General features: G+C 41.8%; 1 protein-coding gene across 2 annotated transcripts in view; it reads right to left on the bottom strand.

Annotated features, from left to right (window-relative positions):
• Positions 1-301: 301 nt before the first annotated feature.
• LOC115466983 (uridine-cytidine kinase-like 1) overlaps positions 302-21,797 on the bottom strand; it is a 114,352-nt gene continuing 92,856 nt past the window's right edge. For both annotated transcript variants that reach the window (XM_030198593.1, XM_030198594.1), the window contains exons 10-15: positions 19,978-20,071; positions 17,987-18,049; positions 17,067-17,189; positions 16,524-16,631; positions 11,461-11,617; positions 302-2,328 (exon numbers count right to left, since the gene is read on the bottom strand). In XM_030198593.1, coding sequence (XP_030054453.1) covers positions 2,249-2,328; positions 11,461-11,617; positions 16,524-16,631; positions 17,067-17,189; positions 17,987-18,049; positions 19,978-20,071 — 625 coding nt within the window. In that variant the 3' untranslated portion in view covers positions 302-2,248. The remainder of the gene's footprint in view (positions 2,329-11,460; positions 11,618-16,523; positions 16,632-17,066; positions 17,190-17,986; positions 18,050-19,977; positions 20,072-21,797) is intronic.

The following is a 21,797-nucleotide window of genomic DNA, read 5'->3' on the forward strand; positions in this document are numbered from 1 at the left end:
TGACCTTGATCTTTTATCATTCCTTTTCTCAGGATATGTATGAATAGTGGGATGGTGGTAAAAAGACCTCAATCTTTATTACAGTTTTCATATTTTTCTGATGAAAAGCCCACCTTTTTTATGCTGCTTTTAACTCCTAACCCTTATTCACTTGTTCAGAACCCTTATTTTATCATCCTCACTTTATTATTCCTTATCGCTTGTTTGTCCTAATTACACTGTCTCTTCATGTTCAAGTGTACGCTACTAGACGCTGCGTACGTCTAGTAGCACTATAGAAATGATAAGTAGTAATATGTTTTATTTGGCAATACATTTACAATTTGAAACATAATGAAACAAAGAAAGCAGATTTCTATGTTCTCATGCACCTGGAACTCCAATAGTATTACATCAATGTTGATGGAGGTGCATCTATATCTATCTACATACAAGTGCACACAGTTCAGGCAAAGACCGAGAGAACACTGGAGGTGGTAATTAAGACATATTTGAAATTTTGGCAATGGATAACTACAGGTGCCTGCTGAGAAAAGCTGGTCTGCAAAACTGTTCAAGATTTGCTTTGTACTTGCATCAGGGATTGGAATACAGGATTCCACGTACCCTGAACCTCTATCTTCTTCCAGCTCCATTGCAGTGTTAAGTGGATAAAACTGCATTATATTCTGGAAGGGTTTCCTGGATGAAGCTCAGTTGCAAAGCAAAAAGGGTAACTATAAAAAGCAGCTCAGAATAAATAAACTCAAGAATTTAATACATAATCCCCCAACCCATTACACAAGGACCTCTGGCACATATTATAAAATATCCACCATGAAACACTTCACAAAGCTTTTTCCTTTAAGGTCTGATTTAATTATTAAAATGCATTCCCAGTCACTCCAGACAGTATAGCACATTTGTCCCTTTTATCTTTTTCCTTTAAAAATAAACCACATAAATAAAACCAAGCTACTTCTTTTATTTCATAGTCCAGACTATCTCCCAGAAATCTGTGCAGCCATGCTTCCAAGACAGTCCCTCCTGACGTAATGCCAGACAGAAAAATCAAATTTTGGCATTTCTTATGGGGTGGGAGATAAACGTGTGCTGTGTTTTCCAAGAACTTTGCAACCCATCCCCAAGTTGTTCAACTCTATGTTGCCCACCTTTTTCCCATCCCAGAGTATGCAGAACTATTTTTTTTTCAAGTAACACCTCCCACATAGCTCTTGGGTGAGATTTAATTGCAGAACTGAATACTGGCCTTTTGATGCAACTTAAAACCTCTCTTGTTCTCTGTGATGGCTGGGGGGAGGGGGCTATCAGTATACCTCTACCTCTTACAGTTCTCACATAGTTTGGGACATCTGGATTATAACAGAACTCCCATAATTAGTTACAGTAGCAGGGCTCATAAGGCAGACTGCCATTTAGTGATGGACCTTTGTTAAACTGCTGTCTTAAATGTGTAGCTCAAGAAATTAATTTGGACAGTATTGGTGAGACACTTGATAAGAAACTGGTAGGATATTGTTGCTAACACTGTAGATTTGGCAGCTAAGGCTGTGTTTCCACCCCAAAAGAAAGAACGGGTGGGGTCATATAGATAGATGTAGGTGTGTAAGCTTCTCTAGCCGGCCTTCTCATACCCACCTATACCAGGCAAGACATATTTCACAACTCATTTGTACAAAAGCCTAAAGGGATGCATTACCACTCTTCAAATTAGTATCAATAGTGGTTTAAAAACAAATAGAAGTTTGGAATAAAATTGTGATCCTGGGGAAGAGAGATTGCCTCTACCAAAATAGATACTTTCAGTGCCCATATTCAACTGAGAATCAGTTTTTACTTGTGGGACCTTCCCATGTCAACTCACTGTGGCCAAAAGAGTACGAGTTGCTCACTGGATAGAGTCTGCATGCAGGAGTGACAGCTTTGTCATCGGCCAAAGGAATTGTGTACAAGGACATGATGTTAGAAAGGGGATGTTCTGTAATGTAAATGGCAATAAAATTACAAAATAAATATATTCATAAAATAACTTAAAACAAATTGCTTTTTATATAGACCAATTTCTTGCACCCCTCCAGAGTAGAGGGCGAGAGGCTCCAGGATTCAAAGTGCTGCAGAAGAACACAAGAGGTTCCTGGTGTCTTGGAGAGGTGAAAAAGGTGGGACAGTTGCTCTCTTCCCTGGGAAGATCCCTTGGGCATCTTCATTTTGTGCAGTGTAAAGGGTACTCGGTGGGATCTGGGAAGGCTTAATAATCCATGCTACTTTCATCACTCTCATACCAGTCAGAGGGGGCATCTGTTCCAAAAAATCTGTCCCCAAAGTTACCTAAACAAACAAAAAAAAAGTCACCAACTCAGCAAAGTGGTAGCTATATTCAGGGCTACCAATCATTTCTTAAAATGCTACTAAACATATGCAGCGGAAGACAGTCCCTACTTAAGAAAGCTTACAATCTTTTTAGAAGACAAACAGAATAAATAAGAGATTAGGGAGTTCTACTTATTATTGGGAAAGATGAAAAATATGGGTATTAAACAAGCGAAGAGGTTATGAATTAGAACCAGCTTCAAAAGTTGGGCTTTTAGCCTGGATTTGCAAAGGGCCAGAGAAGGACATGATGAATACTCAGAAAGTTTGGTCGAGGCTCAATATTTCTACTGCCCATCAACTGCCACTATTCTATAGTGTTGCCTTCTTTAGTGGTCATTAGCAACTACCCAACCCCTATCCACAGGTTGCTGACTCTAACCAGCAGCTCATCCAGACAACACTCCATAGGTATATGGCAGCTAAGCAGGTTTGTGTGTATTTATCTGTGCTTGCTGCTGTGCTAGTGAATACTTTTTCCACCCTGCAGTTGCTTTGTTCGCTGCCTATACAGCAGCACATGGTACTGACATGAAGTAGAGTGTATCTGCATGCCTGAGAGGCAGCAAATGGCAAGTCTGTCCCATCCAAGGAAGGGTTAGTGTGCTGGAGCAGCAAGCCTGCTTCAAGAGATGTATCAGTGTACTCAGCTAAACAGTACAAAGGGTTAGTATCAATATTACATATTTCTATATCATTAATTCTACATCATCCACCTAACCTCCCGGTACTGGCAAACCTGGTGGCAAACATTCCTTTCACACAGTCCTGATATGTTCTCTCACTCCCAACCATGCATCTACAAGTACAATGCCTTGTCAAAGTCTTCAAACCCTTATACATTTAGACAGAATGTGAAAAATACACAATTCAAAACGCATTAGTCATTTGTTTCACTGATCTATACAACATAGTAACATAGTAGATGACGGCAGAAAAAGACCTGCACGGTCCATCCAGTCTGCCCAACAAGATAAACTCCTATGTGCTACTTTTTGTGTATACCTTACCTTGATTTGTACCTGTCCTTTTCAGGGCACAGACCGTATAAGTCTGCCCAACACTATCCCTGCCTCCCAACCACCAGCCCCGCCTCCCACCACCGGTTCTGGCACTGACCGTATAAGTCTGCCCAGCACCATCCCCACCTCCCAACCACCAGTCCCCCCTCCCACCACCGGCTCTGGCACAGACCGTATAAGTCTGCCCAGCACCATCCCCGCCTCCTGCCACTGGCTCTGCCACCCAATCTCGGCTAAGTTCCTTAGGATCCATTCCTTCTGAACAGGATTCCTTTATGTTTATCCCACGCATGTTTGAATTCCGTTACCGTTTTCATTTCCACCACCTCCCGCGGGAGGGCATTCCAAGCATCCACTACTCTCTCTGTGAAAAAATACTTCCTGACATTTTTCTACTTTCAATATAAAAGCACAATTATAGAAATATCCACAAACTAATTAAGATTTGCATAGTTCTTCATACTCCTTGACTCCATCCATGGAAATCCCTTTAGGTAATTGACTACCAACTTGCCCACTGGAATGCTGCAGTTTTTCACATTTTTCATGGAGATCATCTGTAGACTGTAGTCTAAGTCTTATCACAGATTTTCTGTTGGTTTCATATCTGGGTTATGACTGGCCTAACCAAGGACTTTACTTTCTTCTTATTGAGCCACTGCATTGTTGTCTTTGCTTGTTGTACTGCTGAAAGGTAAATATTCTCCCCAGTTCCAGATTTAAGGCAACATGGAACAGGTTTTCCAGAACCCGAGTGTAATTTGTACTATTCATTTTCCACTGACCTTGACAAGCCTACTTATCCTCTTAACATAATGTTGACACCACTATGTTTTACTGTAGGCATGGCATTAGTAGGGTGATGGGAGACCAAGTTTGACCTAAGATTCTTTGCAAACTATGCAGAAAATCAAATGAGTTTTCTTCAGCATTGACTTTCTGTTTGCCATCTCGCACACAGGCCATGTTTGTGGGGTAATCTTGTAATTGTTGAGCAGTTAACATTTTCCCCAGTCTCAGCCAGAAACCTCTGTAGTTAGGCCTCATAGTGGAAATCTTCAGCAGTTCCTTAACCGACAGCTACTGAATTGGGAAGGATGGTCTGACTGAAGAAGTGTCTTAGGTGGTAATCCAACTGTTTCCACCTTACAATGATGGATCTGACAGAGCTCCCAGTGCCCCTTATATTCCTATTGCCTTGGTAATTTGTACTTTCAGATCTCTATGAGGGTCTAGCAACAGCACAACATTGTATAAACTACCTGGCTGTAGTCTGTATCTGCTTTTGGACCACTATTAATTTCACTTTGTGTGTTAATATAATTGATTTTCCAGTAGTTGTCTAGCTTTCCATTGATATTTTATGAATTTTACTATTGATTTGTACACTGCTTTGATGTTTTTAAACATGAGAGGCAGTTAATCAAATATAATAAACCTTATATTCAAACTAGGCTTACTTTTCTGAAGTAGGCTGTGAAAACCGTAGGGCTGTTATAGTTATTCTGCATGCTGTTTAAGATTATTTAATTTGTAATTTTTCAATTTGTATTTATTATTTTTCATTACTTTTTAATATTTATTTTTTAGGGCTGCATTTCAATTAAAATTTTTAATCATGCAATTCATGGTATATTATTTATTTTTTTTCCCTCCACTGAAGCAACTTGTGACTCAGGGCAATGGAGGATTACGTGACATGCCCAGAGTCACAAGGAGCTGCAATGGGGGGTGGGGGTGACACCTTTAATCATACAATTACGATTAAAATTTAATTCAAACGTATTTTTATAGCCTTCTCCCACACCTTTGAAAAACTTCATTCTAGAGTCCTTCAGCAGCACCATGTTCAGCATATTTAAACCTTCCTTCAAATTCTTTTCATCCAACAGAAAACAGCTTGATTCTTCATGCAGGCAATTTTAAATCAGCTCAGCAACTGTGACTGGACAATAGATTATAGGCCCTGTTCAGGCAATTTTGATATGGAGCTAATTTAGGTATTCTGTGACAAAAAGGGCATGAAGACAACCAATCAAGATTTTTTAGTTTGTTTTTTTTTTTTATTACTTTTTGAATACTTTTACAATTCTTCTTTCACAATGAAAGTGTACAGTATGTTTTTCAGATCAGGGAAATTGATCTGGGTTCTGGGCCAGCGGCAAAGCCCCATTGTCTCAAAGGTCAGGGGAGCTGAGTTCAGAACAAAAGAAAAGTCTTTACTCAAATGCAGAACAAAAAGAATAGCTGTCTTACCTTTTCACAAGCTTCACAAAACAGTATAACATGTATATTCACAGTCTCAAGGCTTTCATTCTCTTGGTCTGGGCCTCCCTATCTCACTCTGAGCCTGGTTTTTTAAGCTCCTTGTGTGGACCCTGCTCTTGACCTTAGCTCTGCCCCTTAAGTGGGTTGGGCTGTTGCCCCTTAAGTAGGGCTGGGGATCCAGTCTATACATCCCTCCCCCTCCTCAGCTTGATCTTCCCGAGTCCTCTCCAGGTAAAGAAAATCAGCATTTTGATGATCCTTTCCTTTTTTTTATTAAGTTTTAAATTATATTCAAGTATACACTTGTACAGAAAAGGTCCTGGTTACATTATATTAAACACAAAAAAAAAAATATTAAATTAAGGAAATTATTACACCAGGTTATACTCAAGTCCTCAAATTTGGATGCAAGATGTTACATATATGGATATTCAATTTTTAACGATAGAAGTTAGGAATTTGCTGAGTCTGGTTCCCTATATGGTACCAGTAAACTATTTATACAGAGCTAATACCTTCCCTCCCAATAGAGCCCTTAGCCGCTAAGAATGTTGTAAGCTGAGGAGGATCAAAGAATACATATTTATTCATCTGGTATTTAACAACGCACTTGCAGGTATATCTTAGGAAAAATGTCGCCCCTAGCTGTATAACTCCTGGTTTCATCATAAGAAATTGTTGTCTACGTTTTTGAGTATCTTTAGTAACGTCAGGAAATACACAAATTTTCAAACCCAGAAAATGTTTTTCTCTATTCTGAAAAAATTGTCTCATTAGCCAATTTTTATCTGGGGCCAATGCAACAACCGCAATCAAAGTTGAAGGTGTCGCTGTTTCACTGTCAGAGGCTTCCAAAATTTCTGAAACATCAAGTTCTTGAATTTGGTTCTCTTGTATTTTTGATGGCAAATAATATATTTGTGAGAACGGAGGAATAGCCTCTTCGGCCAACTCCTAAAATGTCTCTTACATATTTTCTCAGCATATCTCTTGGAGAAGTCGCAAATTGATTGGGGAAATTCAAAAAACAAAGGTTATTATTTCTTATCGAATTTTCCAGAGATTTGGATTTTCTTCTAAGAAAAATTAAGTCCTTAGTCATGGATTCTTGATGTATTTGTAACTTTTCATTTCTTCTTCATATTCTTTATTTTTGTTCATTAAAGTATCCATTTTAAATTCAATATCTTTAGTCTTATGTTCTAACTTAGATAAATCCTGGGTCAAGTTTTGTGTTTGGGGACAAAGTATTTTTCCTAATTCCATTATTAATGACCACAAACTATCCAACGTGACTTCATTTGGTTTATCAATTAAAGTAGGTAATAAAGTCGTTGTTACCTCTGTGTTAGGAAAAAAACCTTGTTCCTCTCTTACTGGTGTCTCTCTTGTTGTTCCGGGAGCGTCAGAAACTACTCCTTCAGCCTGGTTGAGTAAATCTCCCTCGGTCCGGATTTTCTCCGCTTGCTTCACCACCTCCCGTCTCTCCTCTCCCGTTCCACTTTCGGGCCTCAGGAGTGGGGATACCAACCGGGGAGTACTACAGCCAGTAGGTTGGGGGGAGGAGCTCTGACATCAGGGCTGAGCAAACGTTCTAGTCCAAGGAGCGCTGCGGGGCCTCCATCCACCTCGGAGCGCTCTAGCAGACCATTCCCCGACACTGCTGGAACCATGTTTCTCTGAAAAAAGGATTGAATAGTTGCTGGATTCGAAGAAAGGTTCTGCCGCTGAGGAGCGGTGGAGGGGGGCCATCCCCTTCTTTTCAGCATCGCCAAGAGTAAACGCTATCAGAGAGACTGCAGGTAAGTCACACAACAGCCATCTTGAATCAGATGATCCTTTCCTTACCTACCCGTCCTATGCCAAATCTCATAGGTGAAGGGTTGGAAGAAAAAGAACTATCACATAATTGGCATTAGTCTCTTTATTTTTAGCTATCCACTTGAGGGGTTGATACACTACTAGAATGAATCTTGGTCACAGCAGGGAATAGAAAATTGTTTCCAACTCCCATTCTACTGTCAGTGCTTCCTTCTTCATTACCACATTGGCTCTCTCCTAAAGTACTTCCTAGCTTATAAAAGCTACTGAGTGTTCCTGGCCAGATTTGTATTGGGCCAGGACTGCTCCCAAGCCTATTTCTGAAGCATCCATCTGTATTAGGAACAGGCAATTGAAGCAGTTCTGAGCACAGTGCTTCATCTTCTAAGATGCCCTCTTCTGCAATAGATGGGGGTAGTGCTTTACCTTCTCAATGAAGTTTGTGATGAAATGTTGGCAATAACCGAGTCAATAGAGTGGCACGCACCTGTTTCTTTGTCTGAGAGAGGGGCACTCACTGCATAGTGTCTACTTTCTACTCTTCCCTATGGAATAACCCAGGTAGTGGATCTCTTGTCCACCTAGAAAGCATTTATTGAGATTTGCAGACCTGTAAGGACAACTTGCACTTGCTTTAAATAGGTCTCCCAGTCAGCACTGTAGATATCAGGTGACAAATTAAGAATAATGATAATGTACTGGTTACTCAGGAAATCCTATCCAGAGGTCCTACCAAATTCATGGAATCCTCTTAAATGATGATTCTGTAGGCATTGGAATCAAGAAAGCAGATAGGATCCTAGCAGGTTTGGTTAACTGAAATATAGGGCAGGACTGGCAATAAAGCTGAACTAGCTTATACAACCCCTGCCAATACAACTGTCCTAATATTCACTCCCAAGTTTACTATTCCCCTAGCAGATAGGTATGTATCAGCTGAAGCACCTGTCTGTGGTAGGCTCAGGGTACCAGGAGCTGCTCATATACTTCTCTCCCCGCCCAACCAAGGTTCCCTTGACATTCCTATATACCAGGCCCTTTTTAAATACAAAAAAGGGCAGAGAGAGTTTCTGGGTTTCTATACTAGGAATGGGCTTCTCATCTATCATTTGAATTTGCCCTAGGTTGAGCGTCATTCTCAACTTGGAGCCTCCTAAAGTTCTCTGGGTTACCCTCCCCAACCCATTTGTGTATGATGGCCAAGGGTCCCTTGAGTATGCGTGTCCTTGTCCATCCCTGGACCCCTATCTACTGCTCTTAAATTCTTGACATACTGGACCTTCTCCAATTAGCATTACCAGTGGGGTTTGGATATCTTAGCCTCCATGACATATAGGCTTGGGTCATTCAGAGGGAAGATCTCTGAAAATGACCCCTTCACACAGCCAGCTGGTCTAGCATTATGCTGAGCCCAAAGTCTGGGTAATCCCACTCCAAAATGATGGAATATGGAAGCCACAGAAGTAATCCTACTTCAAGGCTGGCCATAGCTGTTTATACTGTGAATTTGGCAGTGGAGTAGTGTCATTGATTTCTACAGACATGAGCTAAAATTACCCTTTGTTCATAATCAACCTGAATTATTTTAACCAGCAACCTTTGAATAAGGGTTTTGATGCTCTCATGGACTACTAGTGTTTGGGTGGAGGACCCATTTAATGCTCCAGGGACCACAGTTATCTGCTCCAGAATGTGCAGCATCAACAAAGTTACAACTGTGAGGTGCCGTCAGGTTAACATCCATTGCTGCTGCTTGAAAGACCCTTGGCCATTCCCTGCAAAAGTGGACTTTTTCTCCACAGTTAAAAACAGGATGACTGTTTCAGGTCCTGGGGCCACTATGCAACTAGAAGCCATCCCTTCTCCAAGTTTGGCTGCAAGTGGTTCACTTTCCACCAGTAGGTTCCAGGGTCCTGGAGGGCTTTTTTTTTTTTACCCTATTGCCTGGGGTTCAGGAGTCAGGCATTAACTGAGCTTGAGGAAAATCATGATCAACTTCCAGGACTCCTTCTAGTACAAACCTCAGGTTTTGGTGTACCCACAGGGAGATTTAAGCCATCCAGGCGCTGTTCTAGTAAAACAAACCTAGCCACTTCAACTGCAGTTTGCCTGCCCATTGCAGCCACTTCCATCCAGCATCTTTCAGCCAAGAGAAGAATTTGCTTGGACTTTCCCCTGACTGGAGGACTCTACTCCAGAATTGCTGTCTGTAAACTTCAGGGGTACACCCTGCACAGTCACAAATGGCTGCCTTGACTTTAACACAAGTCTTCTTCCCCTCTGGATTCGCAGCTTAGAAGGTGGCTTGGATTGGCTGTTACCTGTAAGCAGGTCATCTATGCAGGTAGTCCAATTGGCTTCTCCATCAAGGTAAGCTGCTCATTCAGAATTTACTAAGAAGCAGTCAGTATTCTCTCCTGGAGTTATTTTGGGCAATAGTGGAAGCAGAAGTGTACACCAAGTTATAGATGCTTGAACAGCTTGGGCTACCTGCATCAGTGAGGTCTGTTGTTCCAAATGCATTTGTAGGGCTTGTTGCTGTTCCCATTAATTCTACACAATATTCTGCAGCCCTTCTGTCAGGGCATGGAGTAAACATTTCATGGTTGGCAGCAGCCTACAGTCCAGTTCTACAGAAATCACAGGGTCTTAAAGAAAACAAAAAGTTAACCTGTCCAGATCTGTCTCTTAAATGGGCAGGGCTAAGCCCAACAAAACTGCTGCAGTGAGGCCCAGAGCTCCTTAGGGAAGGGAAAGGCATTTGATATACAGTAGAGCACCGGTTAACAGACCTTCAGTTATCCAACACTTCAGATTAACCAGCAGTTGGATAACCAGGCTCCGCTTACCCACCTGAACAGCAGCCACCTCCCTGGTATGCCCCCTCCCCCAATGAAGTGCCTCACTGGCCACCTGACCAAGGTCTACCTTTACAAGCCTTAGTGGTCCTGGTGAGTTCAGAGCATGAGCGAACCCTACTCACTTATGCCTGTGCAGTCTTAGTCTTCAAAATGGCTGCTGTAAATTCTGGACCACCAGGGCTTGTAAAGGTAGACCCTTGGGGGGGTGGGGGGGGGGGGTGGGAGAGAGCTTACCTTCGTTGGGCACCTGGGAAGGCATGGGGGGGGGGGGGAATACTAGGGAGGCAGAAGCTGTTTGGTGGGTGGGCAGGGCTAGGTTATGCTGTGTGTGGCTGGTGGGTGAATGGGTGGATACATTGAGTCTCTGCCTTATCCAATTCTTGGGTTATCCAACAACCTGTTGGTCCCCATTAAGTCAGATAATCGAGACTCTACTTTACCGCCTTTCTGTGGTACAAAGTGTTTAACATATTATATACAGGTACTTTTTTTTGTCCTTAGAGGTCACAATCTAGGGAATTGGTCTGGGTCCGCTTGTCTTAGGTGGGAGGACAGATGACCCCCACTTCTAATATGTGCGAGTGGCCTGGGCTCTGGGGTAGTGGCAAAGCCCCTTTGTTATAAAGGCTAGCAGAGCCCAGGCTCAGAACAAAAAGTCTTTATTCAAAGGCAGAACAAAAATACCTGTCTTACCTTTTGTAAGCTTCACAACACAGTATAGCATTTGTTCATATGTACACAGGTTGTGTAAGTATCTGGGGACTTCCTCATGATCTAAGCCTTCTCGCCTCACTCTGGGCTTATTTAAGTTTCTAGCCTAAGCTCCACTCTTGATCTCAGGTAAACCCCCTTTTAAGGTAGGCTGTGATAACTGTCCCTTAAGGAGGACCAGGGATCTCATTTATACATCCCTTCACAGAAATAAACTCCGACTTTTAATGCGTTCTGAATTGTATTTTTTAAAGATCAGAATGTGAAAAATGTACAAGAATAAAAGGATTTTTACAAGACACTATATAGTCACTTATACACTCACACCCTTGTATAGTACACAATTACACATCTCCCCTCCATATATACCTGGACACAAGAATAATATGATCCCAGATATATCTCACCAATGCCAGGGATGATGTGAAACTCTTCATTCACTCCCTTGTCCACAGCTGTTGTGATGATACGTACATGGGGAAAAGCATATGCCACGGAATGAACCCCCATCTCTGCCATTAGGAGAGACAGCAGGAAAATCTTCTCTTCCTGCACATCATGATCCTGGAAAGAAACCAACAAAGGTTTCTACCCACTCTCACATCTCAGCAAACACAAGACAACATACATAAGAACAGCCATACTGGACCAGACCAATGGTCCATCTAGCCCAGTATCCTGTTTCCAACAGTGGCCAATCCAGGTCACAAGTACCTCTCAGTAACCCAAATAGTAGCAACATTCCATGCTACCAATCCCAGCGCAAGCAGTGGCTTCTCCATGTCTGTCTCAATAGCAGACTATGGACTTTTCCTCCAGGAACTTGTCAAGACCTTTTTTTAAACCCAGATACGCTAACTGCTGTTACCACACCCTCTGGCAATGAGTTCTAGAGCTTAACTATTCGCTGAGTGAAAAAATATTTCCTCCTATTTGTTTTAAAAGTATTTTCATGTAACTTTGAGTGTCTCCTAGTCTTTGAACTGTCCACAAAAGGTACAACTATCACCTTGGCTTGTTGCTGCACATGCTTATCCTCACTGAAATTACACAACTGGCACATGCTGCAAATATAAGTATGATCAAAATGGATTGCTTCTTTCACATTTCTCTCTAGGTTCTACAAGTCCCTTCAGTGTTGTGTACATTTTACAGAGACCCTCTAACTTTACTGTAACCTTCCATGCTGCATTGTAACTATAAAGTGGAAATTTTTCATGAACTTAGAACAATTATATGGTCATTAAAGTACCCCGGCTATCCAAAGGGTGTAGTTTGCTGATTAATTCATAGCTCAGGAGGGATGAACCCAGATGTATAATTCTTCATTCCTCTACAATTACAGGGGGAGAAAGGGGTACAGTGGTTTCATCTTTGCCCTATCATTCCCAAAGTCTTTTGGGTTGAACCTGTAGGTTCTTTTCTGACCTGGTTAAATGGGACCGGTTTGGGTTCAAAAGGGAAGTTGAGAGGAGGGCTTAGTTGGGTGGCTGGTAATTGGAACTGGTTCTGGTTATAGTGGGGAATGGATTTAGGGCGGTAGGGAAGAAGGTGGGGCTCTGCTTGGGGTGGAGAAGTGGGGGTTTCCCTCCTTGCTCTCTATTCACGCTAGAGGATGTAGAATCCCTCTATTATGGTTTGGAGTTGGGTTATTGGGAGGAAGGGAAGTTTTGTTAGGGGAGGGGTTACTGTTTGAGGACTGTTGGTGAAGTTATTACTACTGAACATAATCTTAGGAAACGTTTACTTTTCAGTTGGGGGAGGGGTTAGGGAAGTTGGGAGTGGGGGGGGGGGGGGGGGTAGGATAAAAGTGGATGGTGAAATTGTTAGCTTACTTAGCTTAACAAATATATTAAACAGAATCGGCCCCAGCAGTCTCTAATCCAGTTCACCACTTCTCAAACAGTTAAAGGTAAAGTTTGCCTTTTTGAGGATGATACCAAGATTTGTAATAGAGTGGATACCCCGGAGGATGTGGAAAACATGAAAAGGGATCTGCAAAAGTTAGAAGAATGGTCTGTTTGGCAATTAAAATTTAATTGTTGTGTCATTCTGATATTAGGTCAGATACTGCTCGAATTCAAACGGGTGTAATTGGCCACTCTAGATGTGGGAAGTGCATCATGTGCGATGTCAGGGAAGTAACGGACAGATTTTGGGACCCGATAAAAAACAAATGGGTGTTCCTAAGAAGTAATACATCCTGTGATTCCAAAGCAGTAGTATATATGATTACTTGTCCTTGTGGCATGCGATACATTGGACAAACGAAATGGATGTTTAAAATGAGACTGTCTAAACATAAACATGGCATTCAGTCTGGAAAACTGCCTTTAGCTAAACATTGTGTGGAGAAAAATGATACATTTGCCCAATTACAATGTTTATTGAACAGTTAAAAGTCAATGGAAGAAGAGGGGATATTTCACGAGTGTTGCACCAAAAAGAACAAAAATGGATTTACTATCTACAGACAGCAACCCTGAGAGGGTTGAATGGACCATTAGAATGGGAAGCATTCTATTAAATTTAACCACTTAGAGCGATCTGGGCATGGCCACAATGATGTCATTACTTTGTTTTATTATGGTTTAGGATTTACCGCTGAACTTTGGGGATCATCTGATTGGTGGTCACGCATGATGACGTCAAGACAAGGCGGGCGCTGGGATGAAGGCGTCCTAAATAAACCTCCACCATTTTGAGCCGCTTGTTCGCGAAGGATTGAAGTAACAAGAAGTTTTTTGGTTATGTTATATTTCTCCTGATGAAGAACGCGAAACAGAAGGGTCCTTTTTCTGTCGAGAAATTCAGAAAATGAGAGACAATATCTGTTGATTTTGAAATGACATGTCCTATGGGGGACCAATGATACCTTCTAGACTGTCAGTCACAGCGAGAACTCACGAGCAGGAAAAGCGCTGGTGAAAACGAAGTTTTCGATCTCCACTCAAAGAAAAAAAGTTAAGTTGGATTAATATTGATGAGAACTTATGTAGTTGATGATGAGGAAATACAGCTAATGATTAAGAGACTTATTAACCACAGCATTAATGGTCCATCAAATGAATGTAGATCTTTACAGCATTGTTTGCCTGCATGTTTGATTAACAACGTGGGATGACTGGACAGTCAGAAGTTTTGTAATTGAGTTGTTTACATCCTTAGCGATAGAAGAATTTAGATCTGAGCACTTTGGTGAAGATATTGTTAAAAATTGACATCCTTCCTCTCGTTTTTTTTTACCTACAGAGGTTTTCTTCCAATTATATTGTTCTTGGAAGTTTTTACTCTGTTGTTTTTTTTGGAGGTTGGTGGAGCCTATGATGTTAGCCAATACAGTGGTGTCCTAAGATGTTGGTACCCTGGGCTTTTGAGGCTTATTGTATTTATTAAAGTTTATTTATACATTTGATCCCGAAGAGCCCAGTCTAAAGATATATTATAGAGTGTTTTTGGAGATAGTTTCAATTAAAATTTAATGCAAAGAAGTGCAAAGTGATGCATTTGGGGAGTAGAAATCCAAGGGAGTCGTATGTCCTACAAGTTGAGAGGCTGATATGCACAGACAGAGAGAGGGATCTTGAGGTGATAGCATCCGCGGATCTTAAAACAACAAAACAATGTGACAAGGCAGTGACCGTAGCCAGAAGGATGCTATGCTGCATCGAAAGAGGCGTAACCAGCAGAAGAAAGGAGGTGTTGATGCCCCACGTGGAGTATTGTGTTCAGTTTTGGAGGCCATATCTTGCTAAGGATGTAAAAAGATTAGAAGCAGTCTAGAGGAAGGCGACAAAAATGATTTGGTGTTTGCGCCACAAGATGTATGAGAAGAGACTGGAAAACCTGAATATGTATAGCCTAGAGGAAAGAAGGGACAGAGGAGATATTATACAGACATTTAAATACTTGAAAGATATTAACATAGAAACAAGTCTTTTCCAAGAAGGGGAAATGGCAAAACTAGAGGCCATGAGCTGAGGCTGCGGGGTGGTAGACCTAGGAATAATGTCAGGAAATTCTTTTTCACAGAGAGGGTGGTCGATGCCTGGAATGTGGTAGAGACAAAAACAGTGACGGAATTCAAAAAGGTGTGGCCCCAGTTTTGACCACCCCCAAACTATTCCTTTGCCCAACTGCAAAGCCCCCCCCCCCCCCCCCCCCCCCCCCCCAGTGCTCCTCTCACTTATCTCAACTCCTTGTGAACTTCCCATATCTTTCCTAGGGGCCATCCCTGGTAATCTAATGGGAGGGGGTAGGACTGGTCCGCCTCCATGTCTGGCTCCAGATGAAAAATGGCACCTGCTGACCCCTGGGGGAGGGGGAAAGCTGGCATATAAAGGGGCAAAGCCTTGCAGATCTTCTGCAAAATTCATCATAAAATCTTGTGGAAATACGTAATATGCAAAAATCAAAAGGCATATTTTAAAAATCTGCTTCTGTGGGTGTGTGAATGGTCAAATGTTTCCTTTACATAGTAACATAGTAGATGACGGCAGAAAAAGACCTGCACGGTTCATCCAGTCTGCCCAACAAGATAAACTCATATGTGCTACTTTTTGTGTATATCCTACTTTGATTTGTACCTGTCCCCTTCAGAGAACAGACCGTATAAGTCTGCCCAGCACTATCCCCGCCTCCCACCACCGTTGGAGAACAATACAAAAAATCAGACATTCTGGATAGCAGAGAATTAGGGGGATGGGAAGGTGGAAACTGGAGGAGGATCGGTTTGGCAACTGCAACCTAGACGTTATGTGGGGCTGGCTGATATTCAGCACCGGCACCCGCATAGCTAAGCAGTCAAAGACAGGACCACACAAAAGGCGGTCCTATCTGACTACTTCGCTATGCAGGCACTGGCAGTGATTATGGCCTGTGCCCACCTAAACGCTGGGTCTTCCCCAACTCATTCCTCCAATAATGCTCAGTTTTGGAATGAGCAGTATTCAGCGGTACTGCCTGGTTATGCACTGCTGAATAGTGTGGTTTAAGGGGCAGCCAACTTAAATCATGCTGAATAATCGACTCCATATTTTTATTTATCTGCTAAAATGACCTTAACATGGACAAGTTTCATTTGAACCTCTTAACTAATGCTGCTTTTCAATTAATTTTTTAATGGCTCAGCAACTTAATTGCAAAGGTTTGGACCTCCAATAAAACTGAACCTGCCCCAAGTACAGTAGCATAAGCCTTCATTCATGACTATTTAAGTTTCTTCCCTTGATTTTATTTCCTCCCTCTCATCCTTACTGAAATCTACTTAAATGCACTTATAAGCCACCTAGTGTTAATACTGTGTTGTGGCCAAGGGCCATAGGAGAAAGACTTCTTCCCCACCTAGGAGCAAGTGTGAAATAAGGAGACGACTAACTCCAGAAAAGGAAGCAAAGGCAACCAAAAAACCCCACCACCAGACTGTGCAGAAAAGGAGAGGGTTAAGAAAGGAGAGCTGTCACATGCTTACCAGTAAGACACGAATGGCCATCATAGCAGCAGCTCCTGTGGACACAGTGCTGTCCATTAGGATGACGTAATCCTCGCTGATCTCCTTGGGGAGACGTAGGTAATGCAGCTACAAAAAGGAAGAGCAGTAATACATTAAGAAGGAAAACGTACTTGTGGATGGTTGGATGCAGAAGATTTTTTATGATAACGTGAGGTTGGGGACATATAACATAGTAAATGACGGCAGATAAAGACCTGCACGGTTCATCCAGACTGCCCAACAAGATAAACTCATTTTACATGGTATGTGATACTTTATATGTATACCCGAGTTTGATTTGTCCTTGCCTTTCTCAGGGCACAGACTGTAGAAGTCTGCCCAGTACTGTTCTTGTACTAAGTTCTGAAGCTAACATTGAAGCCCCTTAAAGTTTACACTCCAGCCCATCCCTATCTATTCAGTCACAATCATAGCTAACCTAACAAGCTGACGTGCAACCCCATGTACTGGAGCAGGAGCTCAGTTAATCACATGTATAACTTCTGGTTGGTATATACTTACTTCAGGCTCTCCAGTGTCATGGTTGGTTTGGATTAATATTTTTCCAAGCCGAATATCTTTGCACACAGCTGTCAGTGCCTGTTCCATGGTCTCTCCTGCCCGCAAGATGGACACTCCTGTAATCTGAAATGTAATACTCAGACACATCAGTATTTATATAATGAACAATGAAGCTCAGGTGCTAGAATGGAATCTGGCAATTCTGAGTCATGTTCTCACCGCCCATCCTACCCTGGAGATCTGAGTGCCAGGTGTAAACCTCTCCCAAGGATATATACAGAGCCAGATCTCATGCCTTCCTCAAGGGTTTCCAGAGTAGAAGATCACAGATACATTTATTCTGAAGTACTGATAAGAAAAAAAATCCCTGACTATCTATACAACCTATTTCTTCCCCACCTCGCAATAATTTATACACTCATTCACACCTTCACCTCTTTCAAATATTCAATTGAATGAACTCAACTGAATGAAAGAAAACACTGCTTTTCAACTGGGGTGAAGGTCATTCAGTCTCAGAGCAAGGCACTAGGCATGCGGGCCACCTTCTCTGATTTTCAGCCTTATGGCATTCACTGACTGTAGTGGGCACCCCAGCCATAGTGCTGCTCTGCAATGGTATTTGAACATAAGCACGCATGCATGCCACGTCTCATGCTGTACTTCAGCAAAGGTTTGCTTTCAAGGTCAGAAATGTGTGCTACAGCCATACAAGTGCAGTTAAATGGAAATGGCAGGAAATTATCTGCCTGCACCACATTTAAAAGAACGAGTAGGACTCATGATAGCGAAGCAATTTCTCTGTAGCTGCAAGTTCCAAGTGGAGCAGAAAGGGGAAGAAATCTGCCAGGGCTACAAGAGCAGAATAGTCTGACTGCTGCTATGCTCTCACACAAGTGTATACAAATCCAGCATCTCACCCGCTGCTGGTGGAATCGCTTGCCCTCATAAATGGTTCCTTGAGGTGTCTCCACTGTCACAGGCTGGAAAAAGATCACACATTATTATGTCATACACAGTACAATAAACATACCATCTCAGATGATTTGGCCTGTGACCTACAATAGAAAATATACAGTACAGTCTCGATTATCTGACATAAATAGAAGTGAGCCATTGTCAGATAAGTGAAGTTAAATAATACGGAAAACAATGGTAACCCATTAAAAATGCATGGAAACCATACTTTATGCATTAAGGCATAGAGTATCTGTATTTAAAATATTGTTTATTAATATTAACCAGCAACCAGTGTGTGAAGCCAGAAAACAGTAAGAGAACCTACGCACTTCTTTACAGCAACACAATGATGTCATGGGGGGGGGGGGGGGGGGGGGGAAGGTGTCTGTCAGATATGCCAGATGGATTAGCAAAGGTTGGATAATCGAGACTGTACTGTAATTTTTCCTCTTATACCTGATAAGGTGGCTATCTTACACACAACACACATTTAGTTTCTGGTTTTAACGTGTATTAAGAATTTGTAGCTGCTGATAGTGGGTTTACTGACAGTGTGTAAAACAGCACTGTAGACATGCTTTTATTCAGATAACACTGTTGTCAGCATTTTCAGTTAAGAGCCCTAAGCCAGAAAAATTCAGAATGGAAAAAAACATCATACTGCATCAAAGAAAGCTGCTGTGCAGTCAATCAAAAGACAGAATTCTTTGTTTAAATCACAGCTTTATGGTCACCTTTAAAAGCAAAATGTGCCTGCTGTGTGCTGTTCCATACTGGGCTGGTGTTAAACATGCTGGGGCCCAGGGCAGAAATTAGGGAGAGGGCTGTGACTCCTTCAGTTTCAGGCAGGCTTGGGGCCCAGGACAACTGCCCTGTTTGCATCCCTCTAACGCTGGTTCTGTACCCATGGAAAAGCTTCCCATTCTGTATCAGTTACTATTTTACTGCCAAGACTTTTTTCTTAAACTCTCAAAGCAGGTCTCCTGTGGTGTCCTATAGCCTCTCACATAGAATGGAACCAGATCGGTTTATATATGCTAAGTGTGATGCCATATTTCACATCAACACCAACACAGACCAATCAAATGCGGTGAGCATGAGGTAATGTGTAATTCCCACTCCCAGGCAACTGTTCCATGCTAAAGAAAAACAAGACCTTCCTGTATGGTCCTCTGTGAAGAAATCTCAGGGTAACCACAAAAACATCCTAGAAAATCCCACAATGATCAGGCAGCAAAACTTTGAAATGACAGGCAAGTATATCTACTTGTTATGTGCACTGCACAATATTTAGAAGGTGCAATAGGCAATAAAGAGCAACTTTAGTGCTGTATCTGAACTCCAGCAGATGCAGCTTGGGAACTAATTTGGTTCTCCAAGACTCATGAGGGTTGTGAGTAGACTTGCTCACAAACAGGAGCAAGCACCCAATAGCTATACCACACCATGTCATGCAATTACTAACACTGCGTCACAAAATTCCAAACTAGCTAAATATCATGGCCCTTATAGGATTATAACTGGAAGGAGAAAGATCTCAAAAACGTCTGCAAGAGCTAGCAATACAATAACATATGTTTTCTTTCTGATGTGGGGCTATAAATCCATCATGAGTCAGATAAACTCCATCATGTATGTAATCTGAAAGTACATTTATTTTCTCACTTTATGAAATCATTAAATGTTCCATTAGGACCATGATGCTTCGACAGATTGGTGGAACTTTACAATTTATTTCTAGTAATAAACTATATATCACATCACTACTTTTATTTTTAATATTTCAGTTTTGCCACCACTACAAGAGGCTTCCTTTGCAACACATTAAACTTCAACAACAGGAATTATAGAAGCTGCTGGTGTTCAGTCACTGAGGGCTGCTTGTTCTGATGAAGGTGCAATCAACAGGAACAGATCTAAGTGAACAGTGTCAGAAATGAGAGGGCCTCACCTTGAGTGGCAGGAAGGAGAGAGCATGTTCTATTAGAAGCCTCATCAGGCGCTTGGAGTAAAAAATAAACTCATCACGGTTTGTGTCTTTATTCCTGGTGAAACAAGAAATATACAGGTAAGCAAAGACTCATTTAAGTGGTTAAGTGTTGGGAGCAGGTGGATGGCTTCAGTATGAATTGGATGACTTTCAGTACGAATCCTAAGTGCACCTGTTATCACTGATTGAGACTGACAATATTACCAGTTTGTTTTTATAATTTCTGTTTCTCATGGGACCAGTGATTTTTTTTTTTATGCTAAATGAGACTAGAAGTAAAGGAATCCATCAGGGCTCATGACTGTATAAAAGCCACAGTGTAATATCCAAATTCCTTTCAAACTACCCACATTTTGGTCACCAAGAACCAAGACAATATGATATATATCAAAGAAAAAACAGAAAGCGAGTAACATAGTAAATGAAGACAGATAAAGGCCAGCATGATCAATTTAGTCTGCCCAATAAGGTCAGAGTTGTAACTGCTACTCCTCTCCATGCTTTTTTTTTTAAGCACAAAAGTAATGTTTTGCTTTGAGCTCTATACTTTGGCTCTAGCCTCATGCTATATAGAGATCCTCTATATTTATCCCATAATTTTTTGAATTCTGTCACCTGTTTTTGTCCCTACCATCTCCATCAGGAGGGCATGCCTTTCACTCATCACATTTTACATGAAAAAATATTTCCTCTACATGGCACAGTTCTGCCATAGAGGCCGCTACTTCTGCATGCCATCTCCTCGTGTTCTGCGAGACTTAAAACTGGAACTCCCAGCTAAAAAAGAAAAAGAAAACTGCTAAGGCAGAAACATCTCATAAACCATCGAGCAAATATACTTCATCTTCTGTTGTATCTGCTGTCCTGCATACTTCTATTTCTGCACCTGTATCTACATTAGGCACTTCTACCACTCCCAGTGGTTTCCCTTGCCAGGCTTCTCAAGCCACCCAGGACACTGCGATGCTTTTAATACAACTCTTCCAGAGAATTTTACAACAGCCTGTAACTCAAGGTTCTCCTTTTCTTCATCAAGGGGATACTTTAGCTGACTTGGCTCAGACTAAGAATTTCCCTTAGTCTCACAACCTGTCACCAACAACTGGCCATGTATCTTAAAGTCCATCTTCTCTACACCCGCAGTGGCAGGATGTTTCTCCACCACATGCTTTTCCTATCTTTCCAGAGGATGAGGAATTTTCCCCCTCATAAACCTCAAGAGTGTCCAACTCCACCTGTCCCCTCAGCGGGAAAAAAAACCCTAAGACATTCCTTCATAAGATAACTACATATTTGGGAGGAAGTGATATCATCCTGAAGGAATAGACTCCTGAGAGTGAAGCTCCGTCAGGGCTGTTTAAGAAAAGTGTTTCTTCCCTCATACAGCGCTGTGCTACCCCTATTGTGGTGGAAGAGAAGCGTGGATTGCAATGGCGACTAAAAAGTGTTTGGACAAATTTAAATACATACTGGAGAGAGAGGAAAATCGGCGCTCTTTGACCAGCAAGGCACCCAGGGAATCTTCCAAGATAGCACCAGAGCAAACTGACTTGGAGGAGGAAGACCTTGTGGTAAGTGCCGTGAGTGATGTTGAAGTTACATCAAACAATCACAATCATGAGTATTGCTGTGTGCAGGTGGAGAAGGTAAAACATTACATAATACACTTTTTGCTTATTTACAACTCAAACTTTTACAGACTTCTGCTCAGTCGGTGTTGAGGCACCAGTCCTCACTTTTACTTTGAACTTTTGTCTGGAGAAAGGAAACTTTTTATCTTC

Source organism: Microcaecilia unicolor, chromosome 3 (genome assembly GCF_901765095.1).
Source record: "Microcaecilia unicolor chromosome 3, aMicUni1.1, whole genome shotgun sequence".
Classification (NCBI taxonomy): Eukaryota; Metazoa; Chordata; class Amphibia; order Gymnophiona; family Siphonopidae; genus Microcaecilia; species Microcaecilia unicolor.